Below are 21,224 nucleotides of genomic sequence, written 5' to 3' on the forward strand. Positions count from 1 at the left end.
CCCTCACGAGTAATGTTTAAATTTACATATAATAGTCAAAATAATAATGGAAAAGAACAAAGCTAGAGGACATCCACCACTTAATTTCAACACTTAACATAAAGCTAGAATAACCAAAGCAGTGAGGTACTATTGTAGAACAGACAGATGAACGGAACAAAATAGAGAATCCACCAATAAACCCTATCAATTGATTTTTGACAAAGGTACCAAGTTAAGTCACTGGGGAAAGAAGAGTCTTTCAACAAATGATCAAATGATGCTCACAGCTAAAAATGGGGGGGGGGAACAACTTTCAACCCTTACCTTATACCATACACAAAAACTAATTCAAAATGGACTACAGACCTAAATGTAAATGTTGAAACTATGAACTATAAAACTTCTTGAAGAAAACTAGAGAAAATCTCTATGACTATGAGATAGGCAAAAATTTCTTAGAAGTAGAAAGGAAGAACAAGTTGGAAAACTGATAAACTGGACTTAAACTTTAAAACTTCTGTTCTTTCAAAGATGTTCTTAAGAAAACATCTGCTTTTTTCAAATATGCCACAGAAATTATTTGCAATATTTTTAGAAAAGAACTTGCATCCAAATGATGTAGAGAACTCTCACAATTTATTTATAAAAAGATATACAACCAACTTTAAAATAAGCAAAATAGCTGAATGAATACCTCACAAATATATGAAGGCTAGAAACTATAGGAAAAAAGATCATTATCAACAGTCACCATGGAAATTCAAATTATAACCACAGTAAGGTAACATCATACACCCATGAGAAGAGATAAAATTGAAAAGACCAACAATACCCTGTGTTAATGAGGAAGTGGGCTAACAGAAACTCCCATGCATTGCTGGTGGGAATTAAACTGGTGCAACCAGCTTGAAAAGAGTTCGGCAGTTCCTTAAAGTTTAATATGTATCTACCTTATGATCCAGTAATTCCCCTTCTAGGTTTTTACTCAAGAGAGTAAAAGTGTATGTCCACAAAAACACTTTGTCACAATGTTCTTAACTGTTTATTTAAAACAACCCCAAGGTGGAAACAACCCAATTGTCCATAAACAGACTGTGTATATCCCTACAACGGGATACTGTCTGTGCCACCATTCAGATAGGTCTTCATGGAATAGCTTGTAAATTTAACTACCATTTATAACATTACTCCAAACAACACTTTTGGTGACTTTTTTTTTTTTAAGATTTTATTTATTTATTTGACAGAGAGAAAGCCAGCGAGAGAGGGAACACAAGCAGGGGGATTGGGAGAGGAAGAAGCAGGCTCCCAGTGGATCAGGGAGCCCGATGCGGGGGCTCGATCCCAGGGATCTGGGATCACGCCGTGAGCTGAAGGCAGACGCTTAATGACTGAGCCACCCCGGCGCCCCTTTTGGTGACTCTTAAAAGAGTTTTCCATCAGAGACAACCCAACCAGTCTAATTCCATAACACCTGGCCTGAACATCAGGTATTTCTAGACATGTCTGGATCCTCAGAGCCACAGGTACATTCCCTCTAGCCAACTGAGATACATTTCCAAATTTGCAGGCTCAATTTTACAATCACACCCTAACTAGATGGAAAATACACAAAGGCAAATGGACTCTTCTTGTTCTTGAAGTAGGGTACAACATAAACATCTTAACATGACAGCTGTCCCTCACCTTTCAGGAGATGCTTCCTCACCCCCACATGGCTGCCCCTGGCTCAGAGGATCCTCAACCCCCAGCCTTTCTTCCTTCTACCTTCTCATTGCCATTTCTCATGTCCATTAGACTCCCTCAGTCTTGGTTCTGAGGCTGTGATCAGATCTGATATATTCCTACCTTTCTTTCAGTCCTGCTGCCACCCACGCGGCTGATTAATAACCAAGGTTTTTTATTTAAATACTACAGAAGCTAATAGATCAACCTGTATTCATTTTTCAAATGTGCATGCACAAAACTGAAATTTAATTTTTTGCATGGAAAAAATATTTTTAAATAAAAGTTGAGTACCTGTTTCAGAAAAGATTCCAGAGCTGAATGTGCAGCTTTTTTCAATTCTACATTCGAATGGCTACACCATTTTGACAGTACTTCAAATAAAGAAACGTAGTTGTCCAGAAGGCATGTGCTAAACTGAGACGCATGCAGGGTAAATAAGCATAAGCCAGCTGCAATTGCAAAAACCATTATATTTAAAATAGAACAACAAAAAGCAGAATAAAAAACTAGGAAAACTAAGTATATGTCAAAACTAAAACTGTTCATGAAGATCCACTACCATTATACTGTAATAAATAACTTAGGGATTTTGATCAAAGTTCTAACACTGCCAATCTTCATTTGAATCAATAAGCCAATTACCCCCAAACCGAAGTTCAGAAGGAGAATCAAGGTTTATTTAGATAAAGTCAGTATCAAACAATCTGGATCTCCTAAAAGATGGTCTAATTTTTTTAAATCATGTAATAGAAGTGTGACCATCTAACCAGAGTTTGCATGCTAAAAACAAAGTCTCCAAGAGCCTCCCTGTAAGTAACTATGTATGTGAAACATCAGAGACATTATCATACATACTCTCACTCATAGTTTAAGCAAAAGTTTACTCAAGACCTTAATTTAAAAATCTGAAATATTCCATCTTATTAAATATACAGTCTTACCTAAGGGTACCGCATATCTCTTCAGATCAATCTATTTATAAAAAAAAAAGTACAATCAATGTTTCACAATTGCAAGTCTCAGCTATAAAAGAATTAGAGTAATATTAACCCTACCTGAGGACGAATTGCCTTTAACGCAAAATCAAAAATCTCCCTTGAAGTCTGGGGATCTGGATAAAAAACAAAAAAAAGCCTCCATTACAAATCCCAACAGTATCATCTGGCAAACCTCACAAACGCTTTTCAACCAACAGCTTTTTTCTCATATAGCTCAAATTCAGAAATTACGCCTTCAAACATTTATTTCAGCTGAAGAGCTGCAAGCTATGACTGCCGCAGTTATTACTATAGAAAAGCAAGAAAAAAAAGTGTAACAAGGACATGAACTTCAATTCCACCTCATCACTACAAGCTCTGTTATGTAATCTCTCAGGGCCTCAGTTTTCTTATCTATAAAAAGGGACGCTATACGGCTTCTTTGAGTGTCGTATGGAGGATTATATAAGGCCAAGCACACGATCATCACCCTTGTGCTGCCAGGCTTTTATTCAGCACATAGTACACCAAATTACTATGGGAATTACAAATGTGAATAAAATATGATCTTTGACCTTAGTAAACTCATCACCTAAAGATAAAACAGTTATACAAGTATAACCCAAGACTCTTATCCTGACCTGACAGACATCGCAATTATTTAACTGTCTCCCACCAGTATTCACTGCAGCTATCCAGAAATCAAGCTTTACTCATCACTAAGTTCTCTGCCCTTGTAACAGTGACTTGCAAACAGCAGAGGCTCAAAAATTGTTTGCTTTGATTGAAAGGACTGATACGTTTAAAAACACAGCCCAACTGTGAAAGAAGATAGAAAAGGGGCCAGTGAGCCGCAGGAATGCAAGGGCCTGAGCTCTCAGCAGTGGGAATGGACATCACCTCCATGACCTTTCCCACACTCTGCCTCCCACCGTCTGCTCTCCTACGTCCACCTCTGCTTTCCAGTAGACCACTCCCTCTGCAAGCTTGCTCTTGTATTTACTTTTTTGTTGTGGCAAAATATATATAACAGAGTATTTACCATGTTAACCATGTGTAAGTGTACAATTCAGTGGCATTAAATACATTTACACTATCATGTACTCACCACCATTATCTATACCCAAAACATTTTCAACATACCCTACAGAAAGGCTGTAGCCATTAAACACTAACCCCTGCCCCCCAGCCCCTGGTAACCTTGATTCTACTTTCTGAACCTATAAATTTCTCTTTTCATGCTACCTCATCCAGTATTTATACCTTTGTGACTGGCTTACCTCACAGCGTAATGTCCTCTAGTCCACATGTTGTAGCATGACACAGTATTTCCCTTTTTTACGTCTGAGTAATATTCTGCTGTGTGTATATACTACATTTGTTTATCCACTCATCTGTTGATGGACACTTGGGTTATTTCTCCCTTTTAGCTATTATGGATAGTGTTTCTAGGAACATAAGTGTACACATTCTGGTATCTATTTCTAAAAACCCTCTCTTGCCGCCTTGTCTCCCTTCAGCTATACATTTCTTTGGTCTCCTCTGTTGTTAAGATTTCTCTAAAGGGTTTTCTGCAGATAACCTCCACTTCCTCCCTTCCATTCCACCTTGTCTTCACCCTACTAAACCTTTAACTTGGTATCCAGCTTGTCCACTAACAGTCAACTGAACCTGCCTGGACCCACTCTGCAGCTCTGCTGGCTTTGCATTCAGACTCCACCCGGAGCGAAGCACCTTACATCCTTGCCCCATTTTCTCTGTACCCGCTCCCCAGCTAATCTTGCTCACAGTCACAGTCTCACATATAACCTCTATGCTGAAAACTTCCAAATTTATATCTTAAAGTCTAATTTCACCTGCAAGCTCTAGTCTTACATATACAACCATACCCTTAAAATCTAAGCTGAGACATTCCATAGCATCTATTGTTAAACATGTCCACAACAAAAAGCCAGGTTTTGCCTGAAACCTGCCCCACCCAGCTTAAACATCACTGCACCTACTTCAGCTGCTCACGGCCATACTCAAGAGCAAAGTCTCTCAATCCTACACCAAAACAAATCTTACATTCAATAGCAGTCAAGTAAACCCCTGTAAAACATCAACTAGCCCATACCTATTCATTAGAGAAAAAAAACATGGTTTCTCATACATGTGGAATAAAATTCCAGCTCAGCATCCCCTCACACACTGACCCCATATCCTGTGCAATCTCTCCCCAGGCACTCTCTGTGTGCCACTGTGCTCCAGACACGCCAGTTCTCTCAAACCCTTCTGACCACTGTGTGCTGGCTAGGCTTGAAAGCTGAGTACTTGCTGATCCCTCTGCCTAGCATGCTCTTCTGAGCTCTTTCCCAGCTGTCTCCTCACCATCCTGCAGGCCTTAGTTTCTTATTGCCTCCTCACAAAGAACCAGCACGCTGTATATATCCTCTACCCTCTCCATGCTCTGATATTCCTATTCGCTATACCCAATTTGTTTCCATAATTGAACCCTGAAATCTGTAATAGCCTGCTCATCTATTTATTGTCTGTTTCCTCTAATAAACTGAGTTCATGATGGTAGGAATCTGGTGATTCTGATCACTGAATCCAACACTTAATTCATCATTCTTTAGATAGAAGGCACCCAAGAAACACATACTGTGTGAATGAAAATATTAGTATTTAGTGCTTGATGTCACATAATCATGGCATGACAGAAAAACTATAAATTATAGCCTCAGACCAAGGTTTAATTCCTAGTCTTGCCACTTATTGGTTATATAATTTACTACTGCTGCTATAACAAACTATCACAAAGCGAGTGGCTTAAAAAATACAAATTTGTTACTATACAGTTCTGGAGATGAGAAATCCGAAATGGGTCTCACTGAGGTAAAATCAGGGTGTCAGCAGGGCTGTTTTCCTTTCTGGGGCTTCAGGGGATTAGAATGAGACTGTCACTGGGAGCCATTACTCTGCTACCACATCAGTTGTGTGACTCTGGGCAAGTAACTTATCTTAGTTCCAGTTTCCTAATCTAGAAAACAAAGCTATTATTTCCTAAGAGAGTTATTGCTGGGATTGTCCTTGCAACTATTCTAGAATAGTCTTTAGCACATGGTAAATAAGCAATAAGTGCTGTTATTTTTCTTAAACTATATGTGTTCACTGAATATCAATTAATATACCAAGCAAATACAAAGACAAATCAGCAACATTACCTGCCAGCAGGTGCAAGTGACAGAAATAAACATATAACCTGATAAATTAAAAATACATCGTAGGAAGTGCTGTAACAGTAGAATATAGAAGCCAGAGAAAGTGACTCATCTCAGGAGAATCATAAAGGTTTCAAATGGGTGATCTGTGAGCAAGGACATGATGAAATAGAAAGCTGGCAACAGACTATGGGACAGATAAGAGAGAAAGTAAAAGAAGAGAAATCACACAGAGCTGCTACAACGTCCTTGGTAAGCAATAGAAGGGTGAGTAAAAACATTAGGTTGAAACATGAAATTGCTGTTTTTGTAGGTCAAAAATCATTGGATGTTGGAATATAAAAATATTGGATATTGGAATTTCATAAGTTCCAACCTAATAAAAGCAAACACAGGAAGTAGAACAATTTGGCAATTACTCGGACAGAAATGGTAAGAAAGAGCAAATAGAGAATTTTTTGTCATTTAAAGAATCTTTTAGGGTTAAAAGTTTTCATTGCCTTTTAAGAAGAAATGAATTTCATAATGCATATAATGTCATTCTAGCTAGATTATCCTCTAAAACTTTAATTTTCAGATATTACAAGAAAGCATTATAGCTATAAAGCATATTAAACAAACTTTAAAATACATAGGCAAGAATCTGTATCCTAAGAATTACAAAACGCTGATGGAAAGAATCAAAGACCTAAATAAATGGAGAGAGAAACTGTGTTCATGGACTGGAAAATTTAGCATAGCAAAGATGTCAGTTCTCTCCAGATTAATATACAGGTTTAATGCAATGACTATCAAAATCCAAACAAGGTGTTTTGTAGACACAAACTTATTCTAGAATATACATGGAAAAGCATAGCACTTAAATGATTTCAGGGGCACCTGGGTGGCTTAGTCAGTAAAGCCTCTGCCTTTGGCTCAGGTCATGATCCCGGGGGCCTGGGATAGAGCTCCGGTCAGGCTCCCGGAGTTTGTTTCTCCCTCTGCCCCCTCACCCCCGTTGTACTCCCTCTCTCTTGCTATCGCAAATAAAATCTTTTTAAAAAATAAGTAAATAAATAAATGATTTCAAAAGCAGTTCTTTTGCAGACTCCTGGGTGGCTCAGGTGGTTAAGCATCTGCCTTCGGGTCAGGTCATGATCCCAGGGTCCTGGGATCCAGTCCCATATCAGGCTCCTTGCTCTGCGGGGAGCTTGCTTCTTTCTCTGCCTGCCACTCCCCCTGCTTGTGTGTGCACACGCTCTCTCTCTCTCTGACAAATAAATAAATAAAATCTTAAAAAAAAAAAGTAGTTCTTTTAAAAAAAGAAGAAGAAAATGGGAGGACTTTACTCAACATTAAGGCTTACTGCATAGTTATAGTCAAAAAGACAATGTGGTGTTGGCAGAGGGACAAATACATAGTCCAATGGAACAGAACAGAGAACTCAGAAACAGAACCACACACACATATGCACCCAAGTAACTTTTTACATAGGCACATAAACAATTCAACAGTGATTTGGCAATGATTTCATGGACATGACAAAACCACAGGCAACAAAAGAAAAAATAGATAACTAGACGTGATCAAAATAAAAAACTTTTACACATCAAAGGACAAAAAGGCAACCCATAAAAATGGGATAAAACACTTGCAAATCAGGTATTTGGTAAGGAATTGCTATCTGAATACCCAAAGAACTCCTACAATTCAAAACAAAAAAATCAAATGATCCCATTAAAAAATTGGACAAAGAACTTAAATTACATTTTTCCAAAGAAAATATGTAAATAGCCAATAAACACATGAAAAGCCATTCAACATCACTAGTCATAAGGGAAATGCAAAATGAAAACCACAATGATATGCTACTTCACACCCATTATGATGGTTATTATCAAAAACCAGGAAATATCAAGTATTGGCAAGGATATGGAGTAATTGGAATCCTTATGCATTGCTGGTGAGAATATAAAATAGTTGTAGCTGCTTTGGAAAACAATATGGCAAAAAATTAAACACAGAATTACCATATAATCCAACAATACCACGTTTGGGTATATCCCTCAAAAAATGAAAGCAGGGACTCCAACAATTATTTGCACTTTCTAGCAGCATATTCAGAAGTCAAAAAGTAGTGGTTTGGGGTGGAGGGAGGACGGTGGTAGGGAAAAAAGGGTGGCTGTGGCTATAAAAGGATAGCAGGAGGGCTTATGGTAATTGTTTAGTATATTGACTATGGTGGTGCATACACAAATTCATACATGATAAAACTGCAGAGAATGAAAAACACACATGCAAAGATGTGCACATAAAACTAGTGAAATGTGGGTAACGTTGGTAGATTTATCAATGTCAATATCCTGGTTATGTTATTAAACTAATTATAAAAGAGGTCATCGCTAATACAAAGTGGGTAAAGGACAAATGGAACTTCTCTGTATTATTTCTCACAACTGTGTGTGAATCTGCAATTGGTTTAAAAGTTCAAAAAAATAAACAGAATTATAGAATTATAGTTTTTGAACTAAGAAGAAAATCAAGCGAAGTCAAACAATACCTTCTTCCATGGATTTGGTGAAGTTACACATGAGCGAAGACAATCCCTTCAGACACCCTGCCAGAACAGGCAATTTGGGCTCTCTTATTGCTGATGTCATCTTTAAAAAAAAAGAGAGAGAGAGAGTTTTAAAGACAGTATCACTAAAAGAGAGAAACACAAAATCTTTGGAAGCAGAATAGCATAAAGTTTGCCATACCTGGGTCTTAAGTTCACCCAGAAAAGCCCGGAACAGTTTTTCTGAATTATTTATCATCTCACTAGGATGAACTTCACCTAATACTCCTAGAAGCTCATATATTTTTTCTAAAACTGAAAAATAAATTTTAGATAAGTGAAGGCCAAAAATTACATTTAAATAAACAAAAATGTGTGAATAACAAAATGAGAGAATGTTCGGTTCAAAAGTAATTTCATAATAAGACAGAAAATATCTAGTTTTATGTACCAGAATCTTTCCTGATAAATTTTATGCCAAACTACTATTATAAACTAAGTTACATCTGACATGTGTTGTGAGTTTTCTTTTCTTTTCTTTTTTTTTTTTGCAAGCTTTCTATTTAAAGAAATCATTTCATGGGGCACCTGGCTGGTTCAGTCAGTACAGCAAACAACTCTTAATCTCAGGGTCATGGGTTCACATTGGGGGTGTAGCCTATTTAAAATAAAATAAATCATTTCATCAAGATTAAATTCTCAGAAGCAGAAGTCTTCACATGTTTTTGTTTATTTCCACTTGGGTTTGTTTTCAGCAAAAAGGATTAATCTGTAAAATATATAAATGCTTTAGTAGGGAAAAAACTAAGTTTTACACTAATTTTTTTATTGCCAATTTGTTAAAATAGTTAAAAATAACATTTGAATGCATCTCACCTGTATCCTGTATTTTTGTTTTCGATGCAAGTTCTCCATAGAATTTGCTAAATAATTCTCCAATTCTAAATTCATCCATGAGTCTAGAACTTCTTAAAGTCCGAAGTAACTAAAATAATACAAACTAGCATTGTCTAAACAGGAAAATAATGACAAGGCTTCCTCTTCTGCACTGTTTCTACACAACAAAGCTCCAGAATCACATGTCTCTAGGGGATTTCCTTGGCCTCTTGGCACTCCTATCTAGCCTCATTATTTGGGAGGTAAAGCTTGAGGTGGGTAGTAGAACACAGGGGTTATAAAGGGAAAGAGGGTGTAGACTTAAGTTTACCTTCCCAAAGAATTAATATCACTAGAACCATTCTCTCGGATGCACTTAAGACAAGGACTAACAAGACCCAAAGGAATTCTAAAATAGAGATGCAGTAAAAGAGATGCATCTGAGAGAGAAACAGGTGAGAGTGAGACCCAAGAAACATTTAAATACAACATACAGACCCATTTCATGGTATGGTTTAGGAAAGAAGTCAAAGATGCAAATTCTGACAACTCTTGGTAGCCTTAGGTTTTAAGAGTCAGGGTGATGAGATAACAGAGGAGCAGTACATTCCTTGCTTATTTTTCCTCTTATTCCCCTAACAACCTGAAATCCTTCCTCTGCTACCCAGAAGGGACTAAGAGCAAAGGGCCACAGTATTAACAGGTGATGGTCAGAAAATCTTGTCCATACATCAACGTGACCAAAGCCTAGCCTCTAACACCTCTCACTCAAAACATAACTTAAAACTCTAATGTTCTGCTTTTTAAGTTCTATGTTTAATATGAAATGCATGTACTTAGAAATAATAAAATTACCTTAATAAGAAGATCTAGGGCTGGGATTTTACATTTAGCAGCTTTATCCTTTGTGTAAACAATGGTACAAGTATTCTAGATTTTAAAAGGAGACATACCAAAATCATCAATAAGATCTTAGTTCTTCACAACAGCTAAAAGTACATCCCTGAGAAGAGCAATACCTATATATAACCTACTACAATTTAGTATTCTGCTGTTAAAAGTATTATATTAGAGTATATAAACATACAGATTAAAAATTACTGAAGATATTTATGCAGTATGTTATGGTAATGGTATCAACAATGATCACAAAAACACAAAGTAAATGGACACCCGAGCAGGATTAAAAAAAAAAAGTTATGCTTCCTTGCATACCTCCTACAGCATTTGTTGCCATATATTAAGATAGCAAACATGAAAAATTTAAAAAGGTAACTAAAGCAATTCAGATAAGAATGGTTGGGACTCCACAGTAGAACAGCTCAGTCTAAAAAAACAAGCAGGCACTCTGGAAGGAGGCCACCTGGCTCCAAGTTTTGGGTGAAGCTTCTTAACTTCTAAGTCTCATTTGTAAGCTAAAGAGATTAAAAATACCTACCTAAAAGAGTTTTGGTAAAATTAAGTAAGATAAATTGTACCATGAAAGAACTTTGTGAACTATGAAGCACTCTACAAATGTTAGTTACTCCCACTGTTGAAGCAACTTTTTAAAATACGGTTGACTCTTGAACAGCATAGGCTTGAACTGTGCAGAGTCCCTTATACCTAGACTTTTTCGATAAATACAGTATAGTACTGTAAATGTATTTTCCCTATGATTTCCTGAATAACATTTTTTCTCTAGCTTAATCAACTATAAAAATACAATCTGTAATACACATAACATACAAAATATGTGCTAATAAACTATGTTTATCAGTAAAGCTTCTAGTCAACAGTAGGCTATTTGTAGCTAACTTTTTGGAAAATCAAAAGTCAAATACATGGATTTTCAACTGCATGCAGGGGGTCAATGCCTCTAACCCTCTGTTGTTCAAGGGTCAACTGTGTTAGGATTCCAAACCAAAAAGACAAGAAATCAAAAGAAAATAAAATTAAAACCTATTAAAAAAAAGATTGATGATTATTATGTCACATATTAGGGCTAATTATAATTAATACAATAACTTCTTATAAATTACCCTAGATTGAATACATACTTCTTCATCAAATCTTAGCATACAAGAACTAGAAGCAATTCAGGACCAATAAAAACAACTTAACTTGTGGCACTTGTTGAAAGTATAAACAAGTCTGAGAAAGAACAAGTTAATTTATGATTACTAGTTCCACAGTAAATTATGAGGACACCTGGGGAAGGCAGGTGGGAAGAGAACAGGAGGCACAAGAAAGGCAAACTTTAAACTGCTGTGAAAGGGCACACATAAATGACATGAAATAAGAATCTTACCCAGCAGAAGTCTTTAAAATTGTTTTTTAGTGTTTTGAAATCTCCCCACAATTCAAAAAACCCAATTTATTATGACTTTTTATAAAAGACATTATTTATCCTATGTGTAAAAAGTTATCAAAGTAGTTTCTGACAACGACGTTACCTTACTAAATCTAAAAAGAATAGCCTACTTCATTTCTAGCCCACAATTAAGCACAAGTAAGTAAACACCTTGATGAGAAAGGCAGGAATAAAATATAAACCCAAGTTTAACTTGCAGCATAAGTTAAAACTGATGTTGGTATATAATGAGATATGTTTATTCTCCTTACCTTAATTTCAAGAGAATAAGGTATGATCTTCTGGTCAATTTTTTCTAAGAAAATACATAAAAATTTTAAGACTTCTTCTCTACAATCACGAAACTATAATGAAAGAAAGAAGCATTATAGTAAATATGGGCAAGAAGAAGAGTCACTCCAACATAAAGTAATGTACAAGAAAAGGAAAATGAAATCTTCAACTTACTTCATCAATGCTAAGTGACTTCCGAACAAATACAAGCAAACCAAAATCTTTGGAAAAAACTAAGGAAGATTGTAATGCTGGACAAAAAAAAAAAAAAAAAAAAAAAAAGGTAAGAGAGCTGCTAAGAAGCATTCCATAAACCCACCCTAAATGGGCTTCATGTTTCTCAGTTCAGCCTGATAAGCAATTAAACACTAACTTAAAGCCGCTGTATTTAAACAAGGAAAACAGGAAATTCTAGGCGATATTTCACTGGGATGACACAGGCAGAATAATGGCCCCAAAGATACCTGAACCCTAATCCCAATATCACACCCGCGAATACACTAACTTTACACGGAAAAAGGAAATTAAGGCTGCAAATGGAATTAAGATTATTAATCAGGTGACTTTAAAAAGGGGGGGGGAATATCCTGGGTTATCCATGGGTCCAATATAATCACATGGGCCCTTACGAGTGAAGAAGAGAGGAAGAAAAATGGAAAGAGAACAGGAGAGAAGAGAGGTTTCAAGCACAGGAGTTACTAGACCCACGGTTGCTGGCTTTGAAGATGGAGGCCATGATTCAAGAAATGTGGGTGGCTTCTACAAACAGGGAACATCAGGAAGAAAAAGGGGACTTTAGTCCTATAATTGCAAAGAACAGAGTTCTGTCAACCTGAATGAAAAAGGAAATGGATTCTACAAGAGAACCTTTACAAAGTAAAGTGATCTGCCTGATGCCTTGGTTTTAGTTTTGTGAGACCCCTGTTGGGCTTCTTACTACAGAATTGTAAGATTGTTAAACCTACGTTGTTTTAAGCCACTAAGCTTGTGGTATTTGTTACTGCAGCAACAGAAAACTAATACATTCCTCTATTATCTTCCACCTGAAAAAACATATACCGAACATTCAGAGTAAACTTGGAACTCTTTTATAAACAAGTTAACTAAAAGAACAGAAAAGTAATTCTAACTTAGAAATTCTGAGACTAGGGGCACCTGGGTGGCTCAGTTGGCATGGGCATGGGGCTCCATGCTTAGCCGGGAATCTACTTGAAATAGTCTTTCACTCTGCCCCTCCCCCCTCCCTAGCTCTAAAATTTAAAAAAAAAAAAACAAAAAAAAAAAACCTTTGAGACCAGAAAGCATTTACATGTTAGTTTTTTAAATTTATTTCCCCACTAATATCCTTGACAATATACAAGTACTAGAGAGCATAAGAAGTTTTCATGCATTGATATATTTTAAAAGGGCTAAAAAGAGGCACTTTTACAACAAAGAAGCAAAAGGTTCTCATTCAGGGACTGCTAAAAAAAAAAAGTTAAAAGGACTGCAGGACTATACAGTCATATTTCTGTAATGCTTCTCTGAAGTAGGAACAGAAAACGTAAGAGTTGGAAAAATATACTGGTGAGTTCAGGCGCTTTTTTTTTTAAGAGTTTATTTATTTAGGGGGCGCCTGGGTGGCACAGCGGTTAAGCTTCTGCCTTCTGCTCAGGGCGTGATCCCGGCGTTACGGGATTGAGCCCCACATCAGGCTCCTCCGCTAGGAGCCTGCTTCTTCCTCTCCCACTCCCCCTGCTTGTGTTCCCTCTCTCGCTAGCTGTCTCTGTTGAATAAATAAATAAATAAATCTTAAAAAAAAAAAAAAAAGATTTTATTTATTTATCTGACAGCATGAGAGGGAACACAAGCAGGGGGAGTGGGAGAGGGAGAACCAGGCTTCCGGCTGAGCAGGGAGCCAGATACGGGGCTCGATCCCAAGACACTGGCATCATGACCTGAGCTGAAAGAAGAGGCTTAACGGCTGAGCCACCCAGGTGCCCCAGGGTTTAGGCGCTTTTAAAAAAGGTGAAAGAAAATACTTCTTTTGGTTCCCTCTGCCTCCTTTGCATAGCAATGACTGCCACATTTAGGGTATTTTCGCCAACTTTACTTTTAAAACATCTTTGCTAAGAAAAAAGGCAGCAAGACAAATTACTTTTTATACACAACCACATAAATTCCGACAACCCAGAATCAGACGACAGGACTTTTTCAAAACACCGTCAGATAAACCCACCAGGAGACAAACTCCGGGCTGTTGGGCCCGGCACAACCCGGAAAGCCCAAACGCGCACGCGCGTTGGTACCCTCCTCGGCGGGGCCAGAACAGTACCCACCCAGCACCGCAGGGCCGGAGCTCAGCACGCACTCCTGTCCCAGCCCCCGGATCAGCTGATAACTGGCCATCGCGGCGCTGCAGCGGTCCCCGGCGGATAAGGACTCCTGCAGCTGCAATAGGGAGACCCGTATGCCTGACGCGGAGTCAGCCATCACGCCCAAACCCGGCACTGCGCGTGCCCACACCCTGTCCGTGTCCCGAAATGCCGCGGGGTATGGGGGCGGAGTTTCCAGGGCAGGGGCGGGGCTCGCGGTGGCGGGAAACTTCCGGGGTACCCTGAAAGGAGGGGCCTTCTCTGTAGGAGCGCCCCTTAGATGTCAGCTAAGATATCGGCAGGTCAATGAATGTGTTCCACACGATACACTTGGCATGCATACATCGATGCTTAGAGAGAAACAGGAATCTAGAGGTTTGACCTCCAGAAATAGATGGGGAGGACGGTTGGCGAATTAGAGTTAACTAAATACCTAAGGCAGAAAAAAAAGACAAACTAGAGGCTTAGGTCAAGATCTACAAAGTTGTCCCTTGATAAAGAGTGAAAAATGCATGTGTAATGTCTTTAGAAATGAAGATGCTTAAGGGATATAGAATATTCTCCTTCGCCAACAATACAGGGTAGAGCAACCCCTCCCTAAACGGAGTCTGGCGGGACACGCCTGGTTTCCCGCGAAAACGCAGTCTAGCCGGGGGCCAGACCACCTAAACGGAGGGGGGGCACCGAGCGAGGCTTCAGTCTGCCTTACGTGGGGCGCCGAGGGAGACCGTTCAGTCCCCCTGTTGGTTCGCAGTGGCGCCTCCTGGAGGCGGAGCCATGCGAGAGCGCTGCTGTGATTGGTGGAGCACCGCCGAGGGCGTTGACGACGGAGCAGCTGGCGCGAAACCTTGCTCTGCTAGTGCGGTGTAGGAGAGCGATCTGTCAGGTGCGTTCGGCTACCCTGCGGGCGTCGGCGGCGAGCGAGCTTCCCGGGTAGCAGTGTGCGGACAAGGGCGGCGCGATGCGGAGCCCTGCGAGGGTAGCTGTGCGGTGGGGAGGGGGAAAGCTGGGGGCGGATACGGATGGAACCTGCCCTTTTCTCGCGCAGGTTCCACGAGCAACATGTCGTCCCCGGCATCCACCCCAAGCCGCCGCGGCAGCCGGCGCGGCCGGGCCACCCCTGCGCAGACGCGTAAGTCCCTTCCCGTGAGTCGAGCCCGCCACGTGAACCTTCCTTCCCCTCTTCTGGCTTTTTCCCGCCACTGGTCTGTGCGCCTGGTTTCTGGCTCTGAGCGCAGTCTTTTAAGTCCCAAATGGAGTAAGACGTGCGGTCGGCGAGCATTTGCTCTGCTCCGCCAACTCTAGTGTGCAGATACTTTTTTTGTGAGCCAGGAAGTGCTGGGCCCTCGTTTCCACTCTTTCCAACCTGTTTCTAATTTTTAAGCATGTTCGTGCCCATTTGTCTCCGTTTTGTTTGGTTTGTATTTGTTCCCAAGAGACTTAATGGAACCCGGAAGACCAAACGTGAGAATTGATGGCCATCTTTTCTGTTTTGTATGTCACAAGCTCGAAGTGAAGATGCCAGGTCGTCACCGTATCAGAGACGTAGAGGCGAAGATTCTACCTCTACAGGAGAGTTACAGCCTATGCCGACCTCACCTGGAGCTGACCTGCAGAGCCCTGCCGCACAGGATACGTTATTTTCCAGCCCTGCTCAGATACATTCCTCAAGTGTGTTTTTGGCGATCTAAGTTCTCTTGTGGTAGATGATGCTTTAGCTGGTTAGATTTTGCTGGTTTGTTAACGGTAGTTGATGTAATGTAATGTACATGAGCTAGTATGTTCATCAAGAGTATAGAAATAGGTGTATGTTAGGGCTTAGTGAACAGAGAAAAAAAGTTTTGGTGCTTTTGTACTAGAAGGTTTAATAGTTCTCAGAATCTTAACCTCCACAGGTTACAAGGAATATTATTTGCTTTTGTGCTTAGATGACTTATATCAACACGCTGTAGTTTAGGATTTGATAGGCTACCAGAATTTTATTGTAGACTTTCAAATTTTGTCTTTATAGCAATTCCCCTTGACTTTGATGTTAGTTCACCACTGACATATGGCACTCCCAGCTCTCGGGTAGAGGGAACCCCAAGAAGTGGTGTTAGAGGCACACCTGTGAGGCAGAGGCCTGACCTGGGGTCGGCACGGAAAGGCCTGCAGGTGGATTTGCAGTCTGATGTGGTGAGTACACAGTACGGTCTTCTGATAGCGGCATTTCGAGAATATAAAATGGGTAATTCCCCATTAACTGGTTTTATCATATTTTTCTGTATAGCAAGCAACAGAAGATATAGTGGCAAGTGAGCAGTCTCTAGGCCAAAAACTTGTGATTTGGGGAACAGATGTAAATGTGGCAACATGCAAAGAAAATTTTCAGGTGAGCTGTACCTTAATACTTTAGGATTCTGAAAATGCTGGGAGAAAAGGTTTATAAGTAATATTTAAGTAGCCATAACATTTGGGTAGATTTTTAGGTGGCTTAGAATTGTTGATGTTTTTAAAAAGAAAAAATACTATTTGTCTCCAAATAGTGACATACTCATAATTTTTTGCATATCGAGTAGTTGTTATTCCTGAATGCATCAAACTTACCTCTTTTTCTCTCCACGTCAAGAGATTCCTTCAACGGTTTATTGACCCTCTGGCTAAAGAAGAAGAAAATATTGGCATAGATATTACTGAACCTCTGTACATGCAACGACTTGGGGAGGTAATCAGTCTTATAAAATCAAATTAATGCATTTTAAAACAATCAGCTGAACATAACTTGTTTGTTTTCTCTTCTAGATTAATGTCATCGGGGAGCCATTTTTAAATGTAAACTGTGAACACATAAAATCATTTGACACAAATCTATACAGACAGCTCATCTGCTACCCTCAGGTAAGATTTTGATTTTGACCTTGATGAATTATAGTAAATATTCAGAATGCCTAAAGGGTTTTTGAATAGCAGAATTTCCTGGGTAACAGAGAATGTGCCTCCAGCGCAAAAAACTTAAGAAAATCACACTTCTTCTCCTTTAAAATGAACATTTTCTCAGACTTTCACGTTTCCAAAATTGGAAAGTATATTATTGTCAGTGGCAGGTCATAGTCTAATTGGCAGGTCATTTCTTAATAGTATTTAAAATAATGGTGAATCTTAAAATTGACAGCTGCTTGGGTTGGATGAAGTAAATTATCTTAAGTGAAAAAAAATTTTTTTTAATTTTTATTTATTTACTTTAGAGAGAGCACACACGCAGGAGGTGAGGGGGTGGCAGAGGGAGAGGGATAGTCTTAAGCAGACTCCAGGCTCAGTGCAGAGCCCCAATTGGGGCTGGATCTCTCATGACCCTGAGATCATGACCTGAGCTGAAATGTAGAGTCAGACACTCAACCAACTATGCCACCCAGGCATCTCTTAAACAAAAATATTTTATAAAAATGCATTATACTTTGTGTCATCCGTAGCAGATTATGTTAACTGTGTTGTAACCTTTTTCTTTTTTAATTAATTTTTTGGGGGGAGGGGGAGAAAGAGAATCTTTTTGTTTTGTTTTGTTTTTTGTTTATATAATTGAGAAAGAGAATCTTAAGCAGGCTCCAGACCCAGCACAGATCTCACTACCCTGAGATTATGCCCTGAGCCAAAATCAGGAGTCTGGTGCTTAACCAACTGAGCCACCCAGGCGTCCCTATAACCTTTTTCTTTTAAGCTTTATGTCAAATTTTATTATTGAAATATCAGCTATATTTATTCTAGTTGTAGGCTTTGGAGGCAAGCAAACTTGTTTTTATATCGTGATCTTGCAGTTTAATAGCTGTGCGACCTTGGTCAAGTTCCCTAACATGAAAGTATGAGTTGAGGAACTTTTTGTTACTAATTAAAAGCCTAAGATATGTCAGTACATTCTGATGGTTTCATATATATATGATCACACTAAAACTAAATAAGAATATGCAGAGGTGAGAGAGCTCAGTCTCAATGTACCTAAAGTTTTTAAACAGCATGTTTGTGATTATGTAGAGGTGGTAGTTAAGGATTATGCCAGATGTATTTGTTCTTATACTTTGCTAATATGAAATGCCTTATTTCTTGTATTTAATTCTGAGATGGAAGTATAAACACAGCTTGACTTCTTTACATTCGTTTTTATAGGAAGTTATCCCAACCTTTGACATGGCTGTCAACGAGATCTTCTTTGACTGTTACCCTGACTCAATCTTAGAACATCAGATTCAAGTAAGACCATTCAATGCATTAAAGACGAAGAATATGAGAAACCTAAATCCAGAAGGTAATGTTTTTTAATAGCAGGAAAATACATAAAAAATAAAATCTTATTTCACCAAGGAATTTTAAAAGAATTGGTTTATATAATAGTGGTGGTACTAGATTATAAATTGACTAAATATATGGCAGATTCATTTACCCGATATGCCTTTGAACCCACCCTACTTTCTTTTAACTTAACTGAAATTACGTAAAAGATGTTATAACTCTTGACAGTTCTCTATCTTAAGGTGAACTTGACCAAATGTAATAATTTTACAGTTACTAAGTAGACACATTTTCAGAATCACTGCAGGAAACAAATACAAAATATCCCTGCTTCGGAGCTTAAGAAAGGAATCTAGTTTGGGGAGTACTGGGGTGGCTCAGTGAATTGAGCATCCAACTCTTGATTGTGGCTCAGGTCATGATCTCAGGTCCGCACTCAGCAGGAAGCCTGCTTGAGGATTCTCCCCTCAATTTCAGAGGAAGAGGGATTGCCAGATACTCAACTAATTTCAAAAGTTTTTAACTTTTATGTTGATTTGTGTAACTTAAGTACGGAAGTTACTTTTTAAAAGTAAAATAAGGATTGGTGGAGAGAGAAGAAAGGAAGATTTGTAAGTAGGTAGAAGGAGGACAAGACCAAGTGGGAAAGACCTTGTGAATAAGTACTGAAAGGCTGAGACAATCTACAAAGCCAGCTGTGGCTAACTACAGGCCACATTTTGTTGTCTACGAATAACAGTGTAACTCGTTTGGAACTAGCAGTGGGAATGAGTTGGGTAAAAGTTTTCTTGTCAGGGAAAGTCCAAATTGTAGAGGAACCAGGAGCAAGAGGGAAAAATATTCTGTACAAGGGCTTTCTTATATAGATGGTAATGATTGGTTAAGTTACATAGTGCTGATTTCTGCCAGGTACTATTCTTATTAGGCTTAATGTATGCAGGTTTTTTAATCTTCAAGTGTAAGGTAGATGCCATTACTGCCATGTGTAGATGGGCACAGAGAGGCTAAGGGTGTCCCCAGGGTCACACGGGTACTCAGTCCAGACCATCTGGCTCTGGAGCCAATGCTTTTCACATATACTGAGATAGCAGGACTTCCACATGATGCAGTGCATGAGGCAGAAGGCCATGGGGAAAGGAGGCAAAAATGTAAAGCTTCAAATGCAAACCCAGAAGGTGGAGGGGAATAGCAGGTAGATGAGCAGGAAGGTGGTGGATACTTGTTGGACAGAAGGCCCTGGGGCAGGAGGCCAGGGGTCCATCAGAGTTGAGAAGTAGGAAGACAACACAGGAAGGACATCTCAGGCCAGACCTGAGGATACCCAGTTAAACATTCATGCCCTGGCCACAGCACCTCCCTGTGACCCCAGCCATCCCCTGGTACCTCTGCATCTTCCAGTAAGATTCTCCTGGGCTTGATGGCAGACCCAGACCTGCTCTGGCAGAAATATGGCTCAGGAAAGGTACCACCTCTGGCTGGGCTGTGGGCAGTGGCTGATGGATAAGCTGACCTCTCTCCCTAACTCCTTACAGACATCGACCAGCTCATTGCCATCAGTGGCATGGTAATCAGGACATCCCAGCTGATTCCAGAAATGCAGGAGGCCTTCTTCCAGTGCCAAGTGTGTGCCCACACAGCCAGGGTGGAGATTGACCGTGGCCGCATCGCCGAGCCCTCTGTTTGTGAGCGCTGCCATACCACCCACAGCATGGCGCTGATCCACAACCGCTCTATGTTCTCTGACAAGCAGATGGTATGTGCCTTCTTGGGTGCCTGGGAGACCTCCGCTTTGACATGTTGGTGCTTAAGCCTTCAGCTTTGGGATGGGAATATTCCTTTTTTATTGCCACTGAGTATCGGATCATGATTATATATGCCACGTTCTCATGACCTGAAATACTTTATAATAAGAAAAACATTCTTTCAATATTATCTTCCACTATTTGACTTGTTAAATTTAGTGTGAGGGGTGCCTTCATGGCACAGTTGATTAACCATCTGGTTTTGGCTCAGGTTGAGAGATCAAGCCCCAGGTCCAGCTCTGCTCAGCGCCGAGTCTGCTTTAGACTTTTTCTCTCTCTACCTCTGTCCTTCCCCACCCCTCCCTCTTCCTCTACTCTCTCTCTCTGTAAAATCTTTTTTTTTAAGGTTTTTTTAATATGAGAGAGAGAGAGAGAGTACGCACAAGCAGTGGGGAGGGGGAGAGGGAGAGAGAGAATCAGGCTCCCTGCTGAGCAGGGAGCCCAATGTGGGACTCAGTCCCAGGACCCTGGGCTCATGACCTGAGCTGAAGGCAGATGCTTAACCAACTGAGCCACCCAGGTGCCCTAAAATAAATCTTAAAAAAAAAAAAATTAACATGAGATGTTTCTATAGGAAATACTTAAGCTTGTAAAAAAAAATTTAGTATGTCAGACAAAATTTTATAAAACATTATAAGATCAATAAAAATTGGGGTGCCTGGCTGGCTCACTTGATAGAGTATGCGACTCTTGATCTCAGAGTTGTAAGTGGGTTTTTTTGTTTTTTTTTTTAATATTTTTTCTTCTATAAAGCAATATACTTTCATTATATAAAGTATAGAAAATGCAAAAAAAGTCGAAAAAATTAAACATATTTATGTGTACATATTCTTTTTTAAACAAAGGTGGACATGATGTATATATTGGGTTTTTTTTTTTT

The 21,224-nt window shown here is 39.4% G+C and overlaps 2 protein-coding genes across 11 annotated transcripts in view; one reads left to right on the forward strand and one right to left on the reverse strand.

The window, feature by feature from the left end:
* PRKDC (protein kinase, DNA-activated, catalytic subunit) overlaps positions 1-14,450 on the reverse strand; it is a 247,506-nt gene extending 233,056 nt beyond the window's left edge. For 4 of the 8 annotated variants that reach the window (XR_004622659.1, XM_034650152.1, XM_034650155.1 and 1 more), the window contains exons 1-10: positions 14,247-14,450; positions 12,103-12,179; positions 11,907-11,999; positions 10,158-10,232; positions 9,303-9,411; positions 8,629-8,741; positions 8,430-8,529; positions 2,766-2,821; positions 2,652-2,682; positions 2,002-2,159 (exon numbers count right to left, since the gene is read on the reverse strand). Coding sequence is in view for 7 of the 8 variants with exons in the window: in XM_034650152.1 (XP_034506043.1) it covers positions 2,002-2,159; positions 2,652-2,682; positions 2,766-2,821; positions 8,430-8,529; positions 8,629-8,741; positions 9,303-9,411; positions 10,158-10,232; positions 11,907-11,999; positions 12,103-12,179; positions 14,247-14,400 (966 nt within the window). In the remaining variant the exon portion in view is untranslated. Of the gene's footprint in view, positions 1-2,001; positions 2,160-2,651; positions 2,683-2,765; positions 2,822-8,429; positions 8,530-8,628; positions 8,742-9,302; positions 9,412-10,157; positions 10,233-11,906; positions 12,000-12,102; positions 12,180-14,246 lie in introns of those variants that run through there. The other 4 variants (XM_034650150.1, XM_034650154.1, XM_034650151.1 and 1 more) reach the window with 3 other exon arrangements.
* Positions 14,451-15,027: 577 nt separating this feature from the next.
* MCM4 (minichromosome maintenance complex component 4) overlaps positions 15,028-21,224 on the forward strand; it is a 22,433-nt gene continuing 16,236 nt past the window's right edge. Inside the window, exons 1-9 of one of the 3 annotated variants that reach the window (XM_002927652.4) lie at positions 15,028-15,168; positions 15,331-15,414; positions 15,789-15,953; positions 16,294-16,457; positions 16,552-16,653; positions 16,891-16,986; positions 17,064-17,159; positions 18,420-18,558; positions 20,075-20,295. In XM_002927652.4, the coding sequence (XP_002927698.1) occupies positions 15,345-15,414; positions 15,789-15,953; positions 16,294-16,457; positions 16,552-16,653; positions 16,891-16,986; positions 17,064-17,159; positions 18,420-18,558; positions 20,075-20,295 (1,053 nt within the window). In that variant the 5' untranslated portion in view covers positions 15,028-15,168; positions 15,331-15,344. Of the gene's footprint in view, positions 15,224-15,330; positions 15,415-15,788; positions 15,954-16,293; positions 16,458-16,551; positions 16,654-16,890; positions 16,987-17,063; positions 17,160-18,419; positions 18,559-20,074; positions 20,296-21,224 lie in introns of all 3 variants that reach the window. The other 2 variants (XM_034650159.1, XM_034650160.1) reach the window with 2 other exon arrangements.

This window comes from Ailuropoda melanoleuca, unplaced genomic scaffold (assembly GCF_002007445.2).
Source record: "Ailuropoda melanoleuca isolate Jingjing unplaced genomic scaffold, ASM200744v2 unplaced-scaffold11384, whole genome shotgun sequence".
Lineage (NCBI taxonomy): Eukaryota > Metazoa > Chordata > Mammalia > Carnivora > Ursidae > Ailuropoda > Ailuropoda melanoleuca.